The 18,757-nt window shown below is 38.1% G+C and overlaps 1 protein-coding gene across 3 annotated transcripts in view; it reads right to left on the bottom strand.

Annotated features, from left to right (window-relative positions):
* Nucleotides 1–18,757, bottom strand: part of pde6a (phosphodiesterase 6A, cGMP-specific, rod, alpha) — a gene marked incomplete at both ends in the record, with an annotated part of 35,417 nt that overhangs the window by 7,123 nt on the left and 9,537 nt on the right. For all 3 annotated transcript variants that reach the window (XM_079250222.1, XM_079250223.1, XM_079250224.1), the window contains 13 exons: nt 1,510–1,584; nt 4,701–4,764; nt 4,841–4,948; nt 7,153–7,253; nt 7,638–7,725; nt 9,680–9,789; nt 10,261–10,368; nt 12,768–12,914; nt 13,065–13,130; nt 13,627–13,770; nt 14,532–14,681; nt 15,682–15,729; nt 18,363–18,429. In XM_079250222.1, coding sequence (XP_079106348.1) covers nt 1,510–1,584; nt 4,701–4,764; nt 4,841–4,948; nt 7,153–7,253; nt 7,638–7,725; nt 9,680–9,789; nt 10,261–10,368; nt 12,768–12,914; nt 13,065–13,130; nt 13,627–13,770; nt 14,532–14,681; nt 15,682–15,729; nt 18,363–18,429 — 1,276 coding nt within the window. The remainder of the gene's footprint in view (nt 1–1,509; nt 1,585–4,700; nt 4,765–4,840; nt 4,949–7,152; nt 7,254–7,637; nt 7,726–9,679; nt 9,790–10,260; nt 10,369–12,767; nt 12,915–13,064; nt 13,131–13,626; nt 13,771–14,531; nt 14,682–15,681; nt 15,730–18,362; nt 18,430–18,757) is intronic.

Below are 18,757 nucleotides of genomic sequence, written 5' to 3'. Positions count from 1 at the left end.
ATATATATACATGTATATATACATATATATATATATATATATATATATATATTTTTTTTTTTTTTTTTTTTTTTTTTTTTTTTTTTATTTATTTAATTTTTTTTTTACATTTATTTATTTATTTATTTTTTCCATTAACAGGCCATTCTGTGTTATTTGGAAATCACTAATGTCATAAGTTTGGTTATATTGGTTCTTATTTTTTCTTCTTTTCATGTTTAAGAAGGTGAAGATTGTTGATAGATTCTTTTCTGGGTTGCATGAGGACAAATATGAAAGGTTATTGCTGCATTCCTACTGCTGCCTCTGCTTTGAATGTAGAAACCTGGGGAGTCCTTTGTGAGGATATTTAACCCCCAACAACAGCTCTGAAAGGCACACAGTATTTTTGAGACCATCCTGAACATCTGAGGGGTGACTGCAGCTCTAAACTTCCTCTGATTGATTGAGGACACCCAACATTTTATTTCTACCTTTCTCAAACTCAGTCATTAATACCTAACTTAATCAGCTGCAGGGACAGAGGGCTTAGTGAGCTGCAGAGGTTGAGTGAGTTTCCATATAAATGAAGCAGGTAAATGAAGTCATTATCCCAAAACTCAATATAAATGCAACATGAACAGATTTGAAGTAAAGGGAATTGAGGTACATTTTTATGCTTGTAGGCTGTTCTCATTAGCTCCTTCAGAAGAGACCGAGGTAGCAGAAGTAAAACATTAATCTGTTTCACAGTAGTTATGCTCCGGTGTGCAAATAAAATCATCAACAGTCCAAACAAGTATGTAATAATATAGTCTGAGGTAATGGTTATTTGTAGGCTGATCTGATCAGCAAGTAAAGTACAACATTCTTGTCAAGACCATTGGGAGGAAGCATTAAACTTCATCAGACCTAATCTGCAATAATACAAACGTTTCTAACCATAAGACTTTGGGCTTCTGACTTATTTTTATGGTACTTTGACAACCATTACCTACATTTCTTGAAGTGTCGTTCTGCTGTATCCCAAAGCTGGGAAACTGAACATCACAACATTGTGTTCCAGATGTATCATGCAACAGCTGTGCTTTCTTTTAAAGGCACTGTGTCACACTCCAGCAACTGGATATCAACACAGTAGCTGTTATTAATGTGTATTATGGCTAATTTATCATAGAAATGCACAAAAATGTTACAGAAGGAAGTGAGGAAAAGAAAGAGAGAAATTGACAAGGCAAGAGAAAAGTGTTGACATTGGGCCGACTTATTGTTCAGAGTTAAATGCAAAGACAAGATGCAAGATGAATGTAAAATTAGCTTTCAATAGGATGCACCAAAATGTGGAAATCCGCCAACGTTCAGCAATAACGTTTTAAATCTTTGTGGAAAAGGAAAATAATCAGCAATGAAACTTTTTAAAGACTCTTGAAATAAATAGCTGTTAATGTTTCTGAATGTTGTTGGTAAAAATGTTGCTTTATGTTAGTGCAATGACAAGCACCCTTTCTCTAAAAGTTTTTGAGTTCTTACAATGGGTTGCTGCTCCAGGACCGTCCTCTCCAGGTCTCCCTGCTCCCAGAACTCTGCAGCCACTGACAGCGCCACCTAAAGGATTATTAAAGATTTCACATTTTATAGATGTCAAACTTTGGTTTGGTGCTTCATCCATCATGCTTTACACCACATGAAACTGCACAGATTTCGATTTCCACAGTGTTTACTTGAAGGAATTCTATTACGCAAAAAAAAAATGTGTGTTTATAGTAGAAACCAGCCAATAATTTTTTTCTCGATATCCCATAAATGAGAATGGTATTCCGACATCATGAGGCAGTTTTAGCTTTTGTGTCCTGATGAGATGAAAATCTGTTTCTTCTCTCACAAACTTAAAATGAGATCTGATGAATAATATGTAAATTTTTTGTATTCAGAAAAGAAAGCTCATTTTTTGAAAGCGTTAGTCATCAAGCCAGTTTTCAGGGAACAATTGCCACAAGGCTGGAGGAGCCTGTATACAGATTCTGCGTGGGAAGCAGAACTGGATGAAAAGTATAAAATATCAGCCATTAAAATGTCAGCAGAATATCCTTCTCAGAGCAGAGCTTTTTGTCTTCATGCAGCAGCTTAGATAGGGCTGTCTATCATCAGGAAAATCTGAGATTTTTTTATGCAGGTAAGTGATGGTTTTATCAAAGTTACACAGTAATAAATGTTCATTTCAAGCCAACAGTCAGTGGTTAAATTAAGTTCTGCTCTTCTGTTCCTACACGTCTCTGCTCGTTTTCATCAAACTACAGGTTTTCATGCAACAGCTACAGTGTGCAACAATGATATTCAGGGAAGAGATGACCTTTCGGGGGGAGAGTTAGTCATCAAGCTATTTTGGAGCACAAGTTGCAGGAGGAGGGGGTCATCTGATACTGTAGATGCATATGCTGACAGTATGTGTGTGGGATTTACAGCTGACTCACCAGCTACAGAAAAGGGTGAAATAAAAAACCTTCAATATTCTTATTGCATAAATGAGGAAAAGAAAAACCCAAGCGTCATATGAAACTTGTCAGCTTAAGTTTATTTTTCATAAAATCATCCCTAATGTTTGATATGATACTATCCTGGATTTCTCTCAGTTTTAAAAATTTAGCTGAGAGTTACCAAAGTAAATACTCTATCATAAATAACTCTGAGGAATACAAGTCTTAGGATGGGAAAAATGTAATGAGGTTAAATCTTGAAATTAAGGAGCAACAAAGAACCAAAACTGATTACCAGCTGAATTATCAAAATTTTCTGGTATTTCTAACCACGTATACATGGTTTTAAAAAAAAGTACATGTTGCTGTTTTTCATTTTTCACCAGAAGCATTTCCATCAACATTAAGACGCATTAAGTGCTGAGTAAATGTGTGGAGACTCACACAGTGCCGCAAGTGCAAGTGCAAACATTTGGAAAATGCTCATTAATGTTGTGCGAGCATATATTTTTCATGTTTGTCTTCAAAGTTGACTTTTTGGATCCTGTTCAATGGTGAAGGTAAAGTTTCCCCACCTTATGAACTCTGAAAAGGTTCGAGCTGTTCTGAGTCGCTAACTCATGCTAGTTGCCTTAGGTTTTATGTTTACCATGTTGCCAGTAGCTTAACTCTGACTCAATTTACGAGACTGTATATTTGCTGATTTATTACTTTGTTCTGAGAAAAAAATGATAAATTACATCACAATTCTACCCATATGACAGTTTTATTCTAGCTTATTTGCTAGCACTGCTAGCCTCCTTTTTTATACTAGATACCCAGCAGCTATAAGCTAAACCAAAGTTCAAACTTAGTTTATTGGGTGCTTCAATCAACTGTCTCTTTTATTGTTCTCACAGCAAAACACTGACATTTACTATTTTTGTAACCCCCTGCTATTAGTCAGGAAGAAGTTGGCTAGCAGCTGGCCTGTTATTAGGCTACTCCAAGTCACAAGCAGTTAGCCTTTTATGGTGGTGGTCTGGTGGGATTCATGATAAAGATTAATAAAGCACAAATGTTGATGTGATATATTACGAATAATTCCACCTTAACGTAATTATAGATGACCACAACTCAGTCATAGACTAAACTTAGTGGACTCTAAACATTTTAGAAAAAAGTGTAATAAAGATGATGGTGCATAACACTGGGAGTAGCTATTTTTAAACTGGAATCTCCGGGTCCAGTAATTTAGGGGTTCTGTCTTCAGAAAGGCGACGTCCCTTCATCATTTCAAGCAAAAGTTCCTCAGTAAACAAGCTCTGAAGACAACTGGAACACACAATTACTCTTGCTATATCTGCTGCTTAACTGATTATTGGGATCTGAGCAAAAAAATCAAGTTGTGTCAAGACATGTAGTGACACCTTTCTGTCTCGTAACTAGTGTAAGATAACCTTTTATTAAACATAAAGTATTAAAAATATTAGTAATAAAAATGTTAATGTTGGAAACTTAAGTTCCTTTGAGGGAGGTGAGGCACATTAACTGGTGGATAAAAGGCTACATGGACCATAGTTTAAATCAGTCTGCATGAATGATTTTTCCCTCTGGTCAATTGGTCTAGAACTTATTATATAGTATGCAAACCATCGTGATCCAGTTTTGCCTTAGTTATTCATGCACATCAATTCTCACTTATTTAACCTGTTTCTTTTTTTTTAGAGAAGTGCAGAAAAACATCTGAACTGACTCAAGAAATACAAATACATTTATTAGAAAGGCAATAGATCTTCACTTTGAGTGTGTGCACATATGAATATGAAGCACATGTTCTCAGGAAATTGAAGATCAAGGTAAGAAATAAATATTTATAAAGACCAATGAGAACCGTCTGTCAAGCAGCCAGCTATGCTTGCCATTCATGTTGACATTACAATACTCTCAGGCTAGATGGCAATGTGTATATTACACACTTGACTTAAATAAAATGCTGAGCCTGCCAGGTGATCAGGAGAATGAAAACCAGCAGGTTGCTTTTGATGCATGAGCCCATCAGGAGCCTCTGCGGGGAAAAATGGCAGTGCTGACCGGATGTCACCGTCTGTCTACTTTATCTTTGGTTCCCCTCTCACATACCCCTCCCCTGAGCCTGAGTCTGTCTTAATATTATGAACAGACAGATGTTACTAAGGATACAGCATTTTTAACAACTTCTTTCAAGTATTAGAATGTAAAAAGTAAAAAGGTGCTACATGGGCTTACCTTACTCTGGATCTCCCATGGTTTGGCGATGGCAGAAAGATCACAAGCAGTCATCATCATAGCCCTAAAAACAACACATGACTGAGAACTGTGTGTTTGCTTATCCATGTTAACATCGCCTATTAGTAATATTTGCCTACATGACAATCTCTTTGCGTGTTGTTTCCAGCATCATGTATTTGGTCCAATCATTCCAGGTCTCATAAGTCTTCGACTGGTCCACAATCTTCTGAAACATCGTCCTCTTCCTGTGAAGAAATAAACACAGAAACACATGTCTGATCTGTTTTACCATATATATAAGATATAAATATTAATATATGTATTCAGATCAATTCAGCTTTATTTATGTGGTGCAACCTTACAACAGTTTCATATCTAAAGGTGCTTTAAAAAGAAATCAATTTGACCTTTTTCATAACGTAATTATAATTTCATATACATATATATATACATATATATATATATATATATATATATATATATATATATATATATATATATATATATATATATATATATATATATATATATATATATATATATCTTTCTGTTCATATATATATATATATATATATAATATATATATATATATATATATATATATATATATGTGTGTGTGTGTGTGTGTGTGTGTGTGTGTTCACAACAAGCCTAAAATGCATTCAAACCTGTACAGGTGAACTTAATGTGATCTTCTCTAAGCTTTTAAATGCACATGTCCAACTGTTAAATGTTCCAATAAATTTTTGCACAAGTTGCTGTTCTCTAACAAGGAGCTTAACGGCAAAAATCACGGCAGGTGTGTGATCCTTGAATTGACCAATAAATGTCCTGGTTCAATTAGAGCTGCTGTTTAAACAGTTGTCCTCATCATGCTGTTCACATTTTGACATCATGAGACCAAGACGACACCTAACAATGGAACAACAGTCCCTTGCCATTGCGATGCTTCAAACAGGACGTTCTCAGACAGAAGTGGCCACTGAGCTTGGAGTGTCACAGAGTGTCATCAGCAGGTTGCAACAGAGATATCGAGAGACTGGAAGAGTCACAGAAAGGCCTAGAAGTGGACGTCCTTTGGCCACATCCCGTGCTGATGACCGCTACATTGTGAACACTGCCCTGAGAAACCGGATGATGAATGCCACTCAACTCCAGGCACGTTTAAGAGAGGTGAGAGGCACCCAAGTGTCACGTCAGACCATTGGAAACCGTTTACATCAGCGTGGTCTGCGTGCTAGACGACCTGCACGGGTACCTGACCACACCACCAGGCACAGGCATCATCGTCTTGCATGGGCCAGGGAGCATTTACGCTGGACGAGGAACCAGTGGGCCTCAGTGCTGTTCTCTGATGAAAGTCGATTCACACTGAGCAGAAATGATGGCCGGCAACGATGTTGGAGACGTCAGGGAGAGCGCTATGCATCAGCCACTGTTGTCACCAGGCCAGCTTTTGGTGGTGGCGGTGTTACAGTGTGGGCAGGGGTGTCCACTTGGTACAGAACTGCCCTACACTTTGTGAATGGTACAGTGACAAGCCCATACTACCTGAATAACATCATTAATCCAGTGATTGTGCCCCTACATGAACAGCACAGGCCCAATTTCATCTTCATGGACGACAATGCTCCTGCTCATCGAGGCCGCATCATCAGGGAACGGCTGTTGGAGACTGGTGTACCTCAAATGGAATGGCCTGCACTCTCTCTAGACCTGAATCCCATTGAAAACCTGTGGGATCAGCTGAGCCGTCGTGTAGAGGCTCGAGACCCTGCACCCCAGAACCTCAATGACCTGAGGGCTGCCCTTCAAGAAGAGTGGGATGCCATGCCTCAGCAGGCAATAAGTTGCCTTGTGAACAGCATGAGACGTCGTTGTCAAGCTGTAATTGATGCTCAAGGGCACATGACGAGATATTGAGACGTTCAAATTTTTTGTTGTGGTGTAACTACCATTGTTGTTACCTTTTGTGTTGAATGAATTTTTTGAGATGAGGAAATCAGTAGTGCATCCTTCTACTTAAATGTCTTACTTTTATGATATTATATCACTGTAGCATGAACATTTTGCATTTTCCATAAATGCAAAATATATATATATATAAATATATATATATATATATATATATATATATATATATATATATATATATATATATATATATATATATATATATGTATATACACAATATGTATATAGTAAAATATATATATTTTTCTAATATTGTATATATTGTGTTTTACTTTCATCAGAACTTTCACATATTTCTAGATGGAAAAAAAAAGTTAATGGGAAATGTTTCAATAAATTTATGTATTTTATCTTGGAAAAGGGTAATAGAAATGGCATTTTTCTGCATTTATAAGCACTGGGGGGACTGATGGATGCAATCATTTTAAGCCTGTTGAATTAAAATATTACTCTGGAATAATTCTAGTGCACTGACTTGAAATAGAGAGCCAGATCAGTGGCAATGATGGCAATGTCCATGAGGTGGATGACAAGGTCATGCTGACGGCGGTTCAGATTCTGATAAATGTTCAATGCCTGTAATACAAGAAATAGTCAAAAACAGAATAAAAGTAGACAAAGACATTCAAAACTGGATGTTGTAATGTTTTCAACTTTTCAGATTACATGCATATAGTAAGAAACGCTCAAAAAGTAATTTAATTTTAAGCATTTCTGTCAATAATCTTTAATAAAACATAAAAAAAAGTAGTGCTACCAAGTAAAAGATGAGCATTGCAGCAAACATAAGGCTTTTTTAAACAGTATCCTCCAGCCTAATGGCAAACACTTGTGGGAAATGCCACTGACTGATAGAAATATAATCAAGGAACCATTATTTAACTTGTGTGTTGCATTGCTTCACACTGCACTTCATGCCCAGGTGGCCAGTCCTGTATGCATGCACAGGGGCCAGCATACCTCATCTCTCAGCAAAGTCTTGCCAAAGTCCAGATGGTGTCTTTCCAGGATGGAGGAACCGTGAAGCTTCGCCAGAGGATTACCAGACCTGGAAACACACACACACGCAGCATGAAGGGAGGTTATACTGTGATAAATCATGCATGTTGAACCTCAGGGTGGGTCTGGCCTGGCGTGTCCACAGCTAATGGCGGCTTTCATTAGCTCATCCATCAGCAGGTGGAGTGGAGCAGCTGGAGGTGTATCTGCTCAATATCAAGTAACTGATGTTCGCAATGCCTGACATTACCTTCACCCAAAGAGCTGATGTCACATCATCTTTACGTGGGACAGAAAGAGTGATTGCTGTCACTCTGAGTCAAGCAGACTCAGAAATAAATATTGTAATGTCTGGGAGTTTAATGGATGCAACTGATAAAGAAACTGGGTTGTTTTATGTATCATGTCAGTTTTCTCACTTTCTTTGAATTCAGTGATATGACATTTTAGATGAACCCCACACTGAGTTAATTACTAACTAAACTGACCATAAACACGAGCATGTGTGACTCTCTGTCTATGCTGGTCCTGAAATGATTTGTGTGACTTGGCCAGGGTGTGTCCTGTCTCTCCACCAACATCAACTGGAAAAGACTTCAGGACCTCAGAACTGGGTTAACTAGGCATAGAAATAAAAAAATGCCTCAATACCGTTTTGTTACCACCTGCTTGTAATTTAGCTATTATGACAGAGAAAGTGGGAGAAGTGTCAATGAGCATCTTCTTATGTAGACTCAGGTCCTTTTTTCTAGAATTCCTGTTAGAAATGGAAAACATGAAGAAATCCTAAGTTTTACTTACATAGACTTCTATGTCTTTTTAAACAACTATCCCTTAAAAGTCAATTACAAAGTAAGTTCTCATTATTATCAGGTTAAATATCTGGTTATTTGGGATGCTGCTACTGCATTTGAATTAAGAAAAAAAGAAACATGCAACACTGAGTTTTCTTGGGAAAAGTTTGGACGATGCTGACCTCCTGCTCAAATTTCCCAAGGTTTAAAAAGGTAATTTATAAAGAAAACATAAATGTTAAAGAATTTAGAATAAACTGCGCAGAAACTCAGGTTTCAATACCTTTCCTCACTACATTGAAATTCTTCCTTTAGATTCTTTAAGAGATCATAATCTATGGAGTGAAATTGATCTCTTAACTGTTACAAATCTGCACATTACACATTTGCAAATCATGTCATGTAGATTTGTAATAGATTTGTAAATGTGTGATGATGGAATCAATTATCAAACAAATTATGCACATGTAAAATAATTTCACATATGATTTTTGTCCTCAACTATGGCTCATATTCATGGTCAAACATCATGGACTTAGAAATGGTTACACATGTGCATAGATTTGTGTCGCACAGATTGGTTTGCAAGTAGAGTTTTGAGACCTCTTTCAGGTCTTCACAACTTCCTATTGAAAAAACTGGGTAATCTGGATCTCGATAGGCTTTCCTTATTACTACTCATTTTTGGACACTTTCATGCATTTGTATTAGCTCTTCTAGTATTGATTTATTTATTTGTAATAATGCATATTTTTTAATTTTTTTTTTTTCTTTTGCTCAAAATAAATCCAACAAGTGGGTCGGACATTTTCTGTGGAAACAGAACAGTTGTTAACTTCCTATCATCCCTCCTTAATGAAGTCAATTATTCCAGGTTCCTAAATATGTTTTTTTTTAATGTCAAAACTTATTTAAATATTAAAGCAAAGTATACAGAATTTATATGTTACCAATAAAGAACCAAATCCTATGATGGACTGGCGACCTGTCCAGAGTGTACCCTGATTCCTTCCCTATGATAGAGTCCATCTTCCCTGCAACCCTTAACTGGACTAAGCAGTTAAGAAAATAGATAGCTAGATAGATAGCTAGATAGCTAGATAGATAGATAGATAGATAGATGGAAATAACCAAATCCGTTGCATTTATGATTCTAAAATCATATCACAATCCCATCATTTTTCCCTTCTCCTTTACTGGAGTGCTTACTTCATCTGGTAGAGGTTGTTGGTCCCTCTGTGGTCAATATCATGACAGAAGCCAGCAGTCACCATGGCCATACACTCCAGATCTGTGTAGTAACGCCTCAGATCACCTGTCTGAGAACAATCAGGAAAATGGCAGACACAGAGGGAGGAGAAGTTATCAGTGGGGTCAGTTGTTTACACAGGGGGGGTCATGCAGACATTCATTCACAGCAACACATTAATGCAAAGAAGCACCTCATACACAATACAGATACATGTAAAGGCTGACTGGGTTCTTTATACATTGGAACACAAATTATGCTCACCGTTTGTCTCATTAATATCTCACACTTCATTTGCAGACTCACTCCATTACCTCTCTCTTTTTCTCACTTCCAAACACAGATAAACACTCCCACCATGCATGATCACACATGCACACAAGGGTATAATACAAGAAGAGAAGGAGGAGGAAAACACAGGAAAATGCCTTGAATAAGAGAAAAGAGAAGATGGGTGTGTGGCAGAGAGGAGGAAGCATAGCAGGAGGTGAGTGACTGATGAGCACTCGGAGAGATGGAGGGGTGATTAAGTTTTAATCACCATCAGGAGAGTGAACATGGTCTGTCCAACATTGAAGCCGTGTCTCCAGTTGTGGTATGTGATCCTCCTGTAGCCTTTACTGACAGAGTACATGAACCTCACCAACACCTGCAGGAATACATTTCATGCTTTAATGCTTAGATTTTGAGTCCATATTACAAAAATGGCTTGCATACCAATATATTAATATACAGTCATCTAGGTGGGCAATTGCCTCCACACATAAAAATCACTGGTTTTTTGACTGTCACTCAAGCGGCAACCTCCTGTGGTTAAAAGTGAAGCCTATGGGGAAGTGCATTAAACTGCAGTTCCCTCCTCATCCACTAGGGGCTGGCTCCAAAACAGAGCAAATCCCCATAGAATCCATGTTAAAAAGGCCAACTTCACAGCAGAAATAAACATGTTTACTGCATGGTAGAAAATTCCATTTTGTGTAATAGGTCAGGTTTACCTTCCTGAAAACTGTGGGGGGAGGGAATAATTTTCTTACGGTGTGTTCAGACCAAACGCGTTTTGAGCGTCAAGAGCAGCAGGTTTCCATGTAAAGTCTATGTGGAAGCGCGGCAAGGGGGCGTCGAGCTTTCTCACGTCGCGTCGCGTTTTGAGCGTTTTGGGCGTCGGCGTTTCGCGCGGAACGTGCCAGAGATGGACAAAGCTTAACTTTGGCCGCTCCATCAACCAATCAGAGCGATCAGCTCGTAGCTCCTGGAGGATTCCTGTGGTTAACCCAGACATGGGGCTGAGATGCTATTACTCCGTGCAATATTTAGGATAACCATTCCTTGCTAAAAAGGTGAATTACTGATTTGGCAATGTAGCAGGATACGTTGCCTAGCAACGCTTTGTTTGGGGGCGGCAGCGGCTCTCTGCTGAGTTGCATTCACACTGACTATCACTGCCCTACGACAGCGTTCTCTAGCTTTATTTATTAAATAAAACCATGCCATATCTCTACTAATCATTCAAACTGACCGGAAGGAAAGTGCCGCTTCCCTCCTCTCTTTTTTCGCCGCGTTTGCCACTCACTCACACAAGCGGCAGACGTGGCAGGAGTGTTGGGAGCGTTTTGGGCGTCGGACACAAAAGTGGCAGTTTAGTGACCAGCGTTGAGCGTTCAGTGGTATGAACACACCGTTACTCCTCCTAATTTCAAAATTCGGTATCTTAAGGGGCATGTCGTTTTGATTGACAAGTATCCGATCTCCTGCTTCAAGTAAGACAAATGCAGAACAACCGTGGTTTTTAGCCGGTTAACAACGTGACTTAGCTTAAGCTCGCTTAGCTCCATTAGCTGGTTAGCTCCTGTTAGCTCTGGGTTACCTCGGTTAGCTCTTACTACAGGCAGCTCGGCGTTTTCAATCATCCACCCCTCACGCCCACAATCCCCCTCTCAGCTCTACCTCTTTGCCCGTTTTTGTATTTTTCGGACGAGGCGACACGCATGACCCTGCCAAGATGGCGATGGTAGGAACTGCCCACCGAGCTTCAATTGAGCTCTTCAGAAATCTATGGACTCTGTCCATATTTTTATATACAGTCTACGCTCCTACTGCAAAAAAGTTTATGTGAAATCATACGTACTATGTGTAAACAAAACGGAGATGAGAAAAGGTTGACCAAAAATTTCCATCGGCTGTGAATCCTGGCAGTTTTGGTTGCTATGATGATGGTAAAATTTGTTTATATTATTATTGCCATTTGGAGAGGAAGGTAATTCATCTGCTTGTGACACAGTTCAGCCACTGTGAGCAGTAAAGTGTTCCTGGATGCATTCATTGTCATGGTGTGTAGTTTTTGTGGTCTTTAGTTCTGGTTTCCTGTTTTATTTTGTAGTTTACCTTGTGTTTTCTGTCTAGCCTTGTTTCCTGTTGATAAGTTCACCTGGTTTCATTTAACTTATCCATTCCAACTGGGTTGTGTTGTGTTTTCTGTGTGTATACGTGCTACATGGTTTCAGTTGTCACATGCCACTTCAACAATCTGCGGTTTTTGGTGGAACTACTCAGTTTACTCCATCAGGGTACAGATCCACAAGGGCCGCAAAAACCGACCGTATAAAAACTGTATTATTAGACTCTAAGTCACAAGAACTTCGGTTCTTGTCCATAACATCATGTACAGTTGCTAAGATTTTGATTGTTGATAATCTATATTGCAGGTGTTTGCAGTGAAGGTGTTGTCGAAGTAAAGATGCAATTTTCTTATCATGCCTGATTTTGTCCATTTGCAAATGCTTTCTTTAGTTCAAAGAGGATAACACAAACTTTCCCGCCTCTTCAGCATAATTTTCAGTGACAACAACCTATCCTAAATTCACTGGGGATATTTAGGGGTTGCAATCTGGTCCTGTCCCTGACGCAGACTGCAACATAGGGAATCAGACTTACTGGGGAATATTGCAGCCATCTGAGGTGCAGTTTGTTCAATGTTAATTTGACATCAATGTAAAAGATATGAATATTATGAAGCCGTGTTAATGAGCTAATTAACAAATAAGCACTAACCTCTCTGGGAATGTGAAACTTGTCCACCACTTTCAGTTCATAGTACATCTTGATGCCACACTTCACCAGGTCCAACTCACTGTGGTCGAAGTCACAGAAGTGAAACTCAAAGATCTCAGACTTCTTTGAGTTTGGAAGAACCTCTGACTGTCATTTTTTAAAAAAAAAAAATAAAGATGAGCATCTTTGTACAATAACTGTGATTGCATCGTTTGATATCTTAAAGTTTAAACTGTCACTTGTCTAACTTCTGTTTATTCCCAAATCCTCATTCTTGCTGAATGTTTTGTTGTTTACCAAAATCTCTTGTAGCTCCTCTTCCTCGCACTCATCTGGCTCCTTCCCCCATCGCTCTCTGGTGTCCTGCAGAAACATACATCAACAACTCTCACCTTGGATGAAACGGTACGCAATCTATCAATTCACTGTTGATCTGAGGTCAAACCAGGTGAATCTTTCAGCTTCCCTTCTCTTTCTGTCCACTGACAAATCACCCCATAGAAAACCTGACAGCTTATTTCAGCTTATAGATGACTATCACATCTGGTTAATATCACATGCATCAACCAGCTGCTTCTACATGGACTCCTTCTGTTCCTCTCATCGCAAATTCAAATTCAGATAAAACAGGAGATATAGCTTTTTTATAAGATAATTTGTAATTTCTTCATTATTTTAATAAGGATTCAAGAAGTCAGTTTGAAAAAAAAGAACGATTAGCCAAGCAGAAACGTAACTGGGTGGGAAAAGTTCTTGAAGATGTTTGGAGATTTCTTGTAAGATTAAAAGAATCTCAAATGCATATCTACTCAATTTAAGTAATGTTGATCAGGCCTTTCATCCATCTTTACTTACTAACCAGAATGTTTTGGATTTCATCCTTGCGACACTTGACGTGGTACATCACCATGTCCTGGAAGATGTCCTTCCTGTTCTCCAGCTTGTTCATCCTGTCATATGTGTCAGTGTTCAGCACAGACCAGCCCAGGAACTGGGTCAAAGACTGGACATAGACATTAAACAGATTCAATAAGCTTGTACTGGTAGCTGGTGAGTCAAACACACAAGTCTTCCAAATGAATCCATTTGCAAGACAACAAAGCACTTCCTGCAGTGTGGGATTTTATATATTATTACATTTTTTAATCTCAAGGGTTTTTTTTTTTCATTTTTGCATATATTGAAATGAATCCAAATTCAAATATAAATTCCTAACTTTAAGCTCAGGTTTTCCACTTCAGTAGGTCTGTTACATTGTGAGAAAGGGCTGTTCCAAAAGCAATTACCATTGGTGCATTCATTTATGTCACCACTGCAGCTCCTGTTTGTCACTTTATGGCAATTCTCGTATTTTCTAAACAGTTTAATAAGTATGAAATATTTTGCAACAATTTATGCTGATGTTGTAGGTGTGATTCATTAAGTACATGTATTTTCAAACTGTACCAAGAACATATCCTAAAATGTACTCGATTGCTTACTCCTCGCCAATTAAATTTTCAGCTCTATGAAATAGATTTAGGCAAAAACCACTCATCTGAAACAGCAAATCAATGAAAAATAAATGATAAACAGGAAATGTTTCTTGTAAAAGAAAAGCTTTTCTGTTGAATTCTGAGCTGTGATGACTGTGGCATCAGAGAAAAGCCTGCAGGCCCAATGATAAATAATACAGACGCTCTGAATGGTCTGTAGTGTATTTATAAACCAATGACTCAATGGCACACACACAAACACGCACACACACACACACACAATGTGTACCTCCATCAGTGTTTCGTCCATTTCATCAAAGGGTTTCCCGTCCTTCCTGTTATAGAAAGTGGCCACGCCCACTATCTCTTCTTTCTTGTTGACGATTGGCATAGACAGGACGTTCTTAATGGTCCAGCCAGACTCATCCAGCGGCTCTGTCTGCACAAAGAGACACAGACGCAAAGCTTACCTCATTTATGACCTTGTCTGGGCTTTTTGACTCTTTCTATAGATAAGATTTCTTCATGTCATTGTTGTCACAGAAGCAGAAATGTTACGGTCTTGTATGCGTGCTAAAATGTTGCACTTCACCAACATGTCAACGCTGAGGGGTGTACCACCACATAAAATGTCAATGTTTCAATAACTTGTCATGTGGTTCATGTAGTTTTGGTTTGATGATGTCGAAATTTGACCAGTATGAGGAAGAGAACTGTCTGGATACAAGGTGTCATTGAACCAGAACCTTTAGTGGTCCAGTCATAGTTCAGACACGTCGTTTAAGTTTGTTGCGGTTAACCGATTAGAGGAAAGCATGTTGTGTAGTACTTTACTTAAACACTGAAAAGATGTTAATTCATACATTCAGAGAAAGTCCAGATAACTTCACTTGGAAAGGTTATAATGAATGTTCATTCTTCAAAGAGCTAATAATATTCCTAACTTTTTGCAAGTGGTGGATGTGATTAACTCCAAAGTACTGACTGGAGTAAATGTTTGCCATCCTTCTTACAGACTTATCTGCAAACAAGTTTTAGTGGTCTGTGCAGCATGCAACAAAATCAAAGGTTAAAGACAGAAACATTTTATATATCATTAAAAAATATATGTTTTTATTGGTATTTAATCACTTTGCTAATATAACTTTTTGTTCTCTTAGAGCGAGCCGTTTATGTCTGCTGTGGGCCTGCATGCATGGCAGCTGCCATATTTGTGCCACCTCGAGGAATCAATGAAAACACTGCATTTACAGACAGACAGAACAGAATGAAGTTTTCATTTCACCAAAGCACCTCTATGACATCAGGCTCAATGCCTACCATTCGGCAATGTGTGAGAGTGTGTGTGTTTGTGTGTGTGGGTGGGCGGGGGTGATTGAATAAGACACTAGTGAGGGAGTCTCAATAGTGCATCCTTGGAAAAATTGCACCTATCTTACCTGGAAGCTGAAAAACTCATCCTGAGCTGCATTCATGATGTTGCAAATCTGTTGGAAAAATGAGAAGCAAGAGGTTTATAACAAATTCCACGTGATATTAAGAAGGTAAATATATTAAAAGAAAAACACAGTAAACTTCCAGAGGAGATGACGTGATGAGGACAGATGGAGAAGGAAGGCTAGATGAGCAACAGCAGGCTCAGCTGTTTGGGAAAAGCTCCCTGTGATTAATTAAAACAGCTTCAGAAAATACAGTTATGTACACTGGCACCGAGAGGCAGCAGGTTTCATTTCCACATCAGTGTTCTCACTGACAACTGTGTAATAAGGCCTAATAATGTTGAGTTCATTTGACCTTCAGCAGCTTCCACTGAAGAAATTAAATGAAACATGTTCTTAATAAAATCAGAGAAAAGATTATTTTTTCCTTGTTCTTGGAACAATTTTATGCTCATTTACACATGCATGCTTTTTCCTGTTAATAAATTTCTCATCATGCCTGGTAATTACAAAAAAGAAGTTTACAAAAGAAAATGATAGAAAATCTTATTAATCTCATTCCTTAATGTTGGTTTCTATTTAGTAAATGACAAACAATTAACCAAAAATGGACAGTTTTTAACATCTTTAGACTGCCATAGTTCAATATGATTAAGAAATTCTTTTCTTAAAGTGCAAAAACCCTTTTTAGGATATATTTTTTTTATGTTTCCAGGGTGAAAATGTTTGACTAATAACACAGACTGTACCAGTGATGATATTATCTGTATTCTTTCTGTTTGCTTGTTTGGTTTTTACATTAAAGAAAATTCTCAAAAGTTTGGAACTTTTATTCAAGTTGATTTTTTCTCCTGTTTAATAGTGCTAATATGTGTAGTCTTATAGATCATTAGATAGCTGGATCAGTCACCTTTACATTGATAGTGGGTTCTACTACTGTATCCAAAAATGTGCCAAAATCTGCAACAACATTGTCATTTTGGTGTTCGCTCTTTTTTAGATTTCTTGATGGATTGGATGATTTCTCTCTCTTACAATAATGAGGGAAAAACAACAACAAATATTTGTCATTTTTACATGTTATTAATCTTATTCATAGCTTGGCAAATCCCCCTCATGCTGGTCAGTAGACTGGTCACATGTTGCTGTGGAGTGGCATCGCATTCCTCAACAGGAACGGCTGAAGGTCGTGAATGCCATGATTACCCCAGTACAGTGCATTCAAGCTGGTGTTCATTTTGGCTGATTCTGATCAAGGTCTTGGAAGGTGAAACCATCAGTCAATTTTGAATATTTGGCAATCTTTCTTTCTTTCTTTATCTAACTGGTTTAGCCTGGTATTAGATAAGTAAAAAACCAATGGTGAGCAGACCGATGCGTTTCATGGGCTGGTGGTAAGGAAGGAAAGTTCTATGCTAATTATCTGGTTGAATGACTTACTAATGGACAACGGGAGGGGAAGGAGTTGAAAAAAATTGGGCTTGCATACTCCTTTTTTTAATTTTATTTTGTACTCTGCTGATCTACTCAGTTTAATTGAGTATGATTACTGCTCAGATGTCGGCTCGTTGGGAAAATGCTCTGTGCCTAATGACCAGTCTGTCCCTGACTGTGTTACTTATTCCACAAATGCACAAACCTATCCCTAAAAACAGATGCTATTCCTCAGATAGTTGATATTCAAATTATTGATGATGTAGTATTTTTACTTTGACTCATCGATCAGTTGTTGGTGTGAAAAATCAGTGTAATGCCATAGAGTTAGTAGGAAAAAGACCTCCATAAAGAACCAGTCTGGACATCTCCACTCCAGGTGTTTAATTCCATGATCCCGTCAAGCTTTTATTACATCATCTGACAGGTTGTTATTACTGTGATTTAGGTTAAATACTCCTTTGCTGAACCGCAATGACACAGTTTGTATTCAGCCTGCTTACAAAGCAGTCATTTATTATTCATTCATTGATTCAGTCATTTGTCTTTGGCCTCCAAGGTGGACGAGCAGAAAGGTCACATGATCTTCAACAGTCACGCGGCATTCATGTGACCTGCCAACCTGCCCAAACTCTTTTTAAGTTAGACACGTAAATGAAGCAGCTGAAGTCCTCACATTTAAATAGGGTTAAAATTCTTGCATTTTTCTGCAGTCATTTAAGGCGTCACAGTTGCGTTTATGGGACTCTGACCTTAGGGACATCCCTGGTACACAGAAAAGTCATGCATCTGCTAACTGAAAGAGGAAGTGATGAAATCTCCACTGCTCCAGGTGAGACACACACTTCGGACGCCCATGACTGGTTTGAAGGAGAAACTTTCTACACATGCCAATCCCAATTTACACACCAAAGAAGCTCAGTCGACATCAGTTTAACATTTAATCATGAAACTCAAAGGTCCAGCATTCAGAAATGTGAGCTTCTTTACACAGTAAAGCACGATTCAGCTAAACAATCATCATCACTAAACCTAAATATTTATAGAAAGATTTCATTTAAAGTTTTAGATGGTGTTTGGTGCAGGTTTTAGGTAGTTTCTAGCACCATAATGACCAGAGAGGCTGTGATCTCCAACATAAATATTATGCTATCAAGTTAAGGATGTTGGTAGAAATATGCAGCCTGCATTAAGCATATTTTAAAAACCTATGCTGATGTGAGTTTGATAGAAAAACAGGTACTAACCAGTCCAGTTTCTGCCACATAGGTGGGCAAACCGCTGACCAGGGCCCAGTGATCAGGTGTGGGATTCCTTAGGGGGAAGAGAACATGGCAAGCAGATTAATAACAATCATCATCCTTAACTAAAAATCAGTTTAAAAATAACAATAATGACAAAAAAAAAACCATATAAAAAGCCTCACTTTTGGTATTAATATAAACCTGTCCATAAAACAATTTCAATTAATGTTTACAAGTAGGCAACAAACGCTACTGAACAATGTATCTACTTTGAATGTTTTGTCTCAATGCTGATACACTGGACTTTAATCGAATGTTGCTGGGGATCTAAGAAAGTGCAACAGTAAGTTTAAGGTCATGTACAAATACAAATACCCAGGAGTTGAGCTAGATGGCAG

The sequence above is a fragment of the Telmatherina bonti genome, assembly GCF_933228915.1.
Source record: "Telmatherina bonti genome assembly, chromosome: 12".
Classification (NCBI taxonomy): Eukaryota; Metazoa; Chordata; class Actinopteri; order Atheriniformes; family Telmatherinidae; genus Telmatherina; species Telmatherina bonti.
This window is presented reverse-complemented; position numbering and strand designations above follow the sequence as displayed.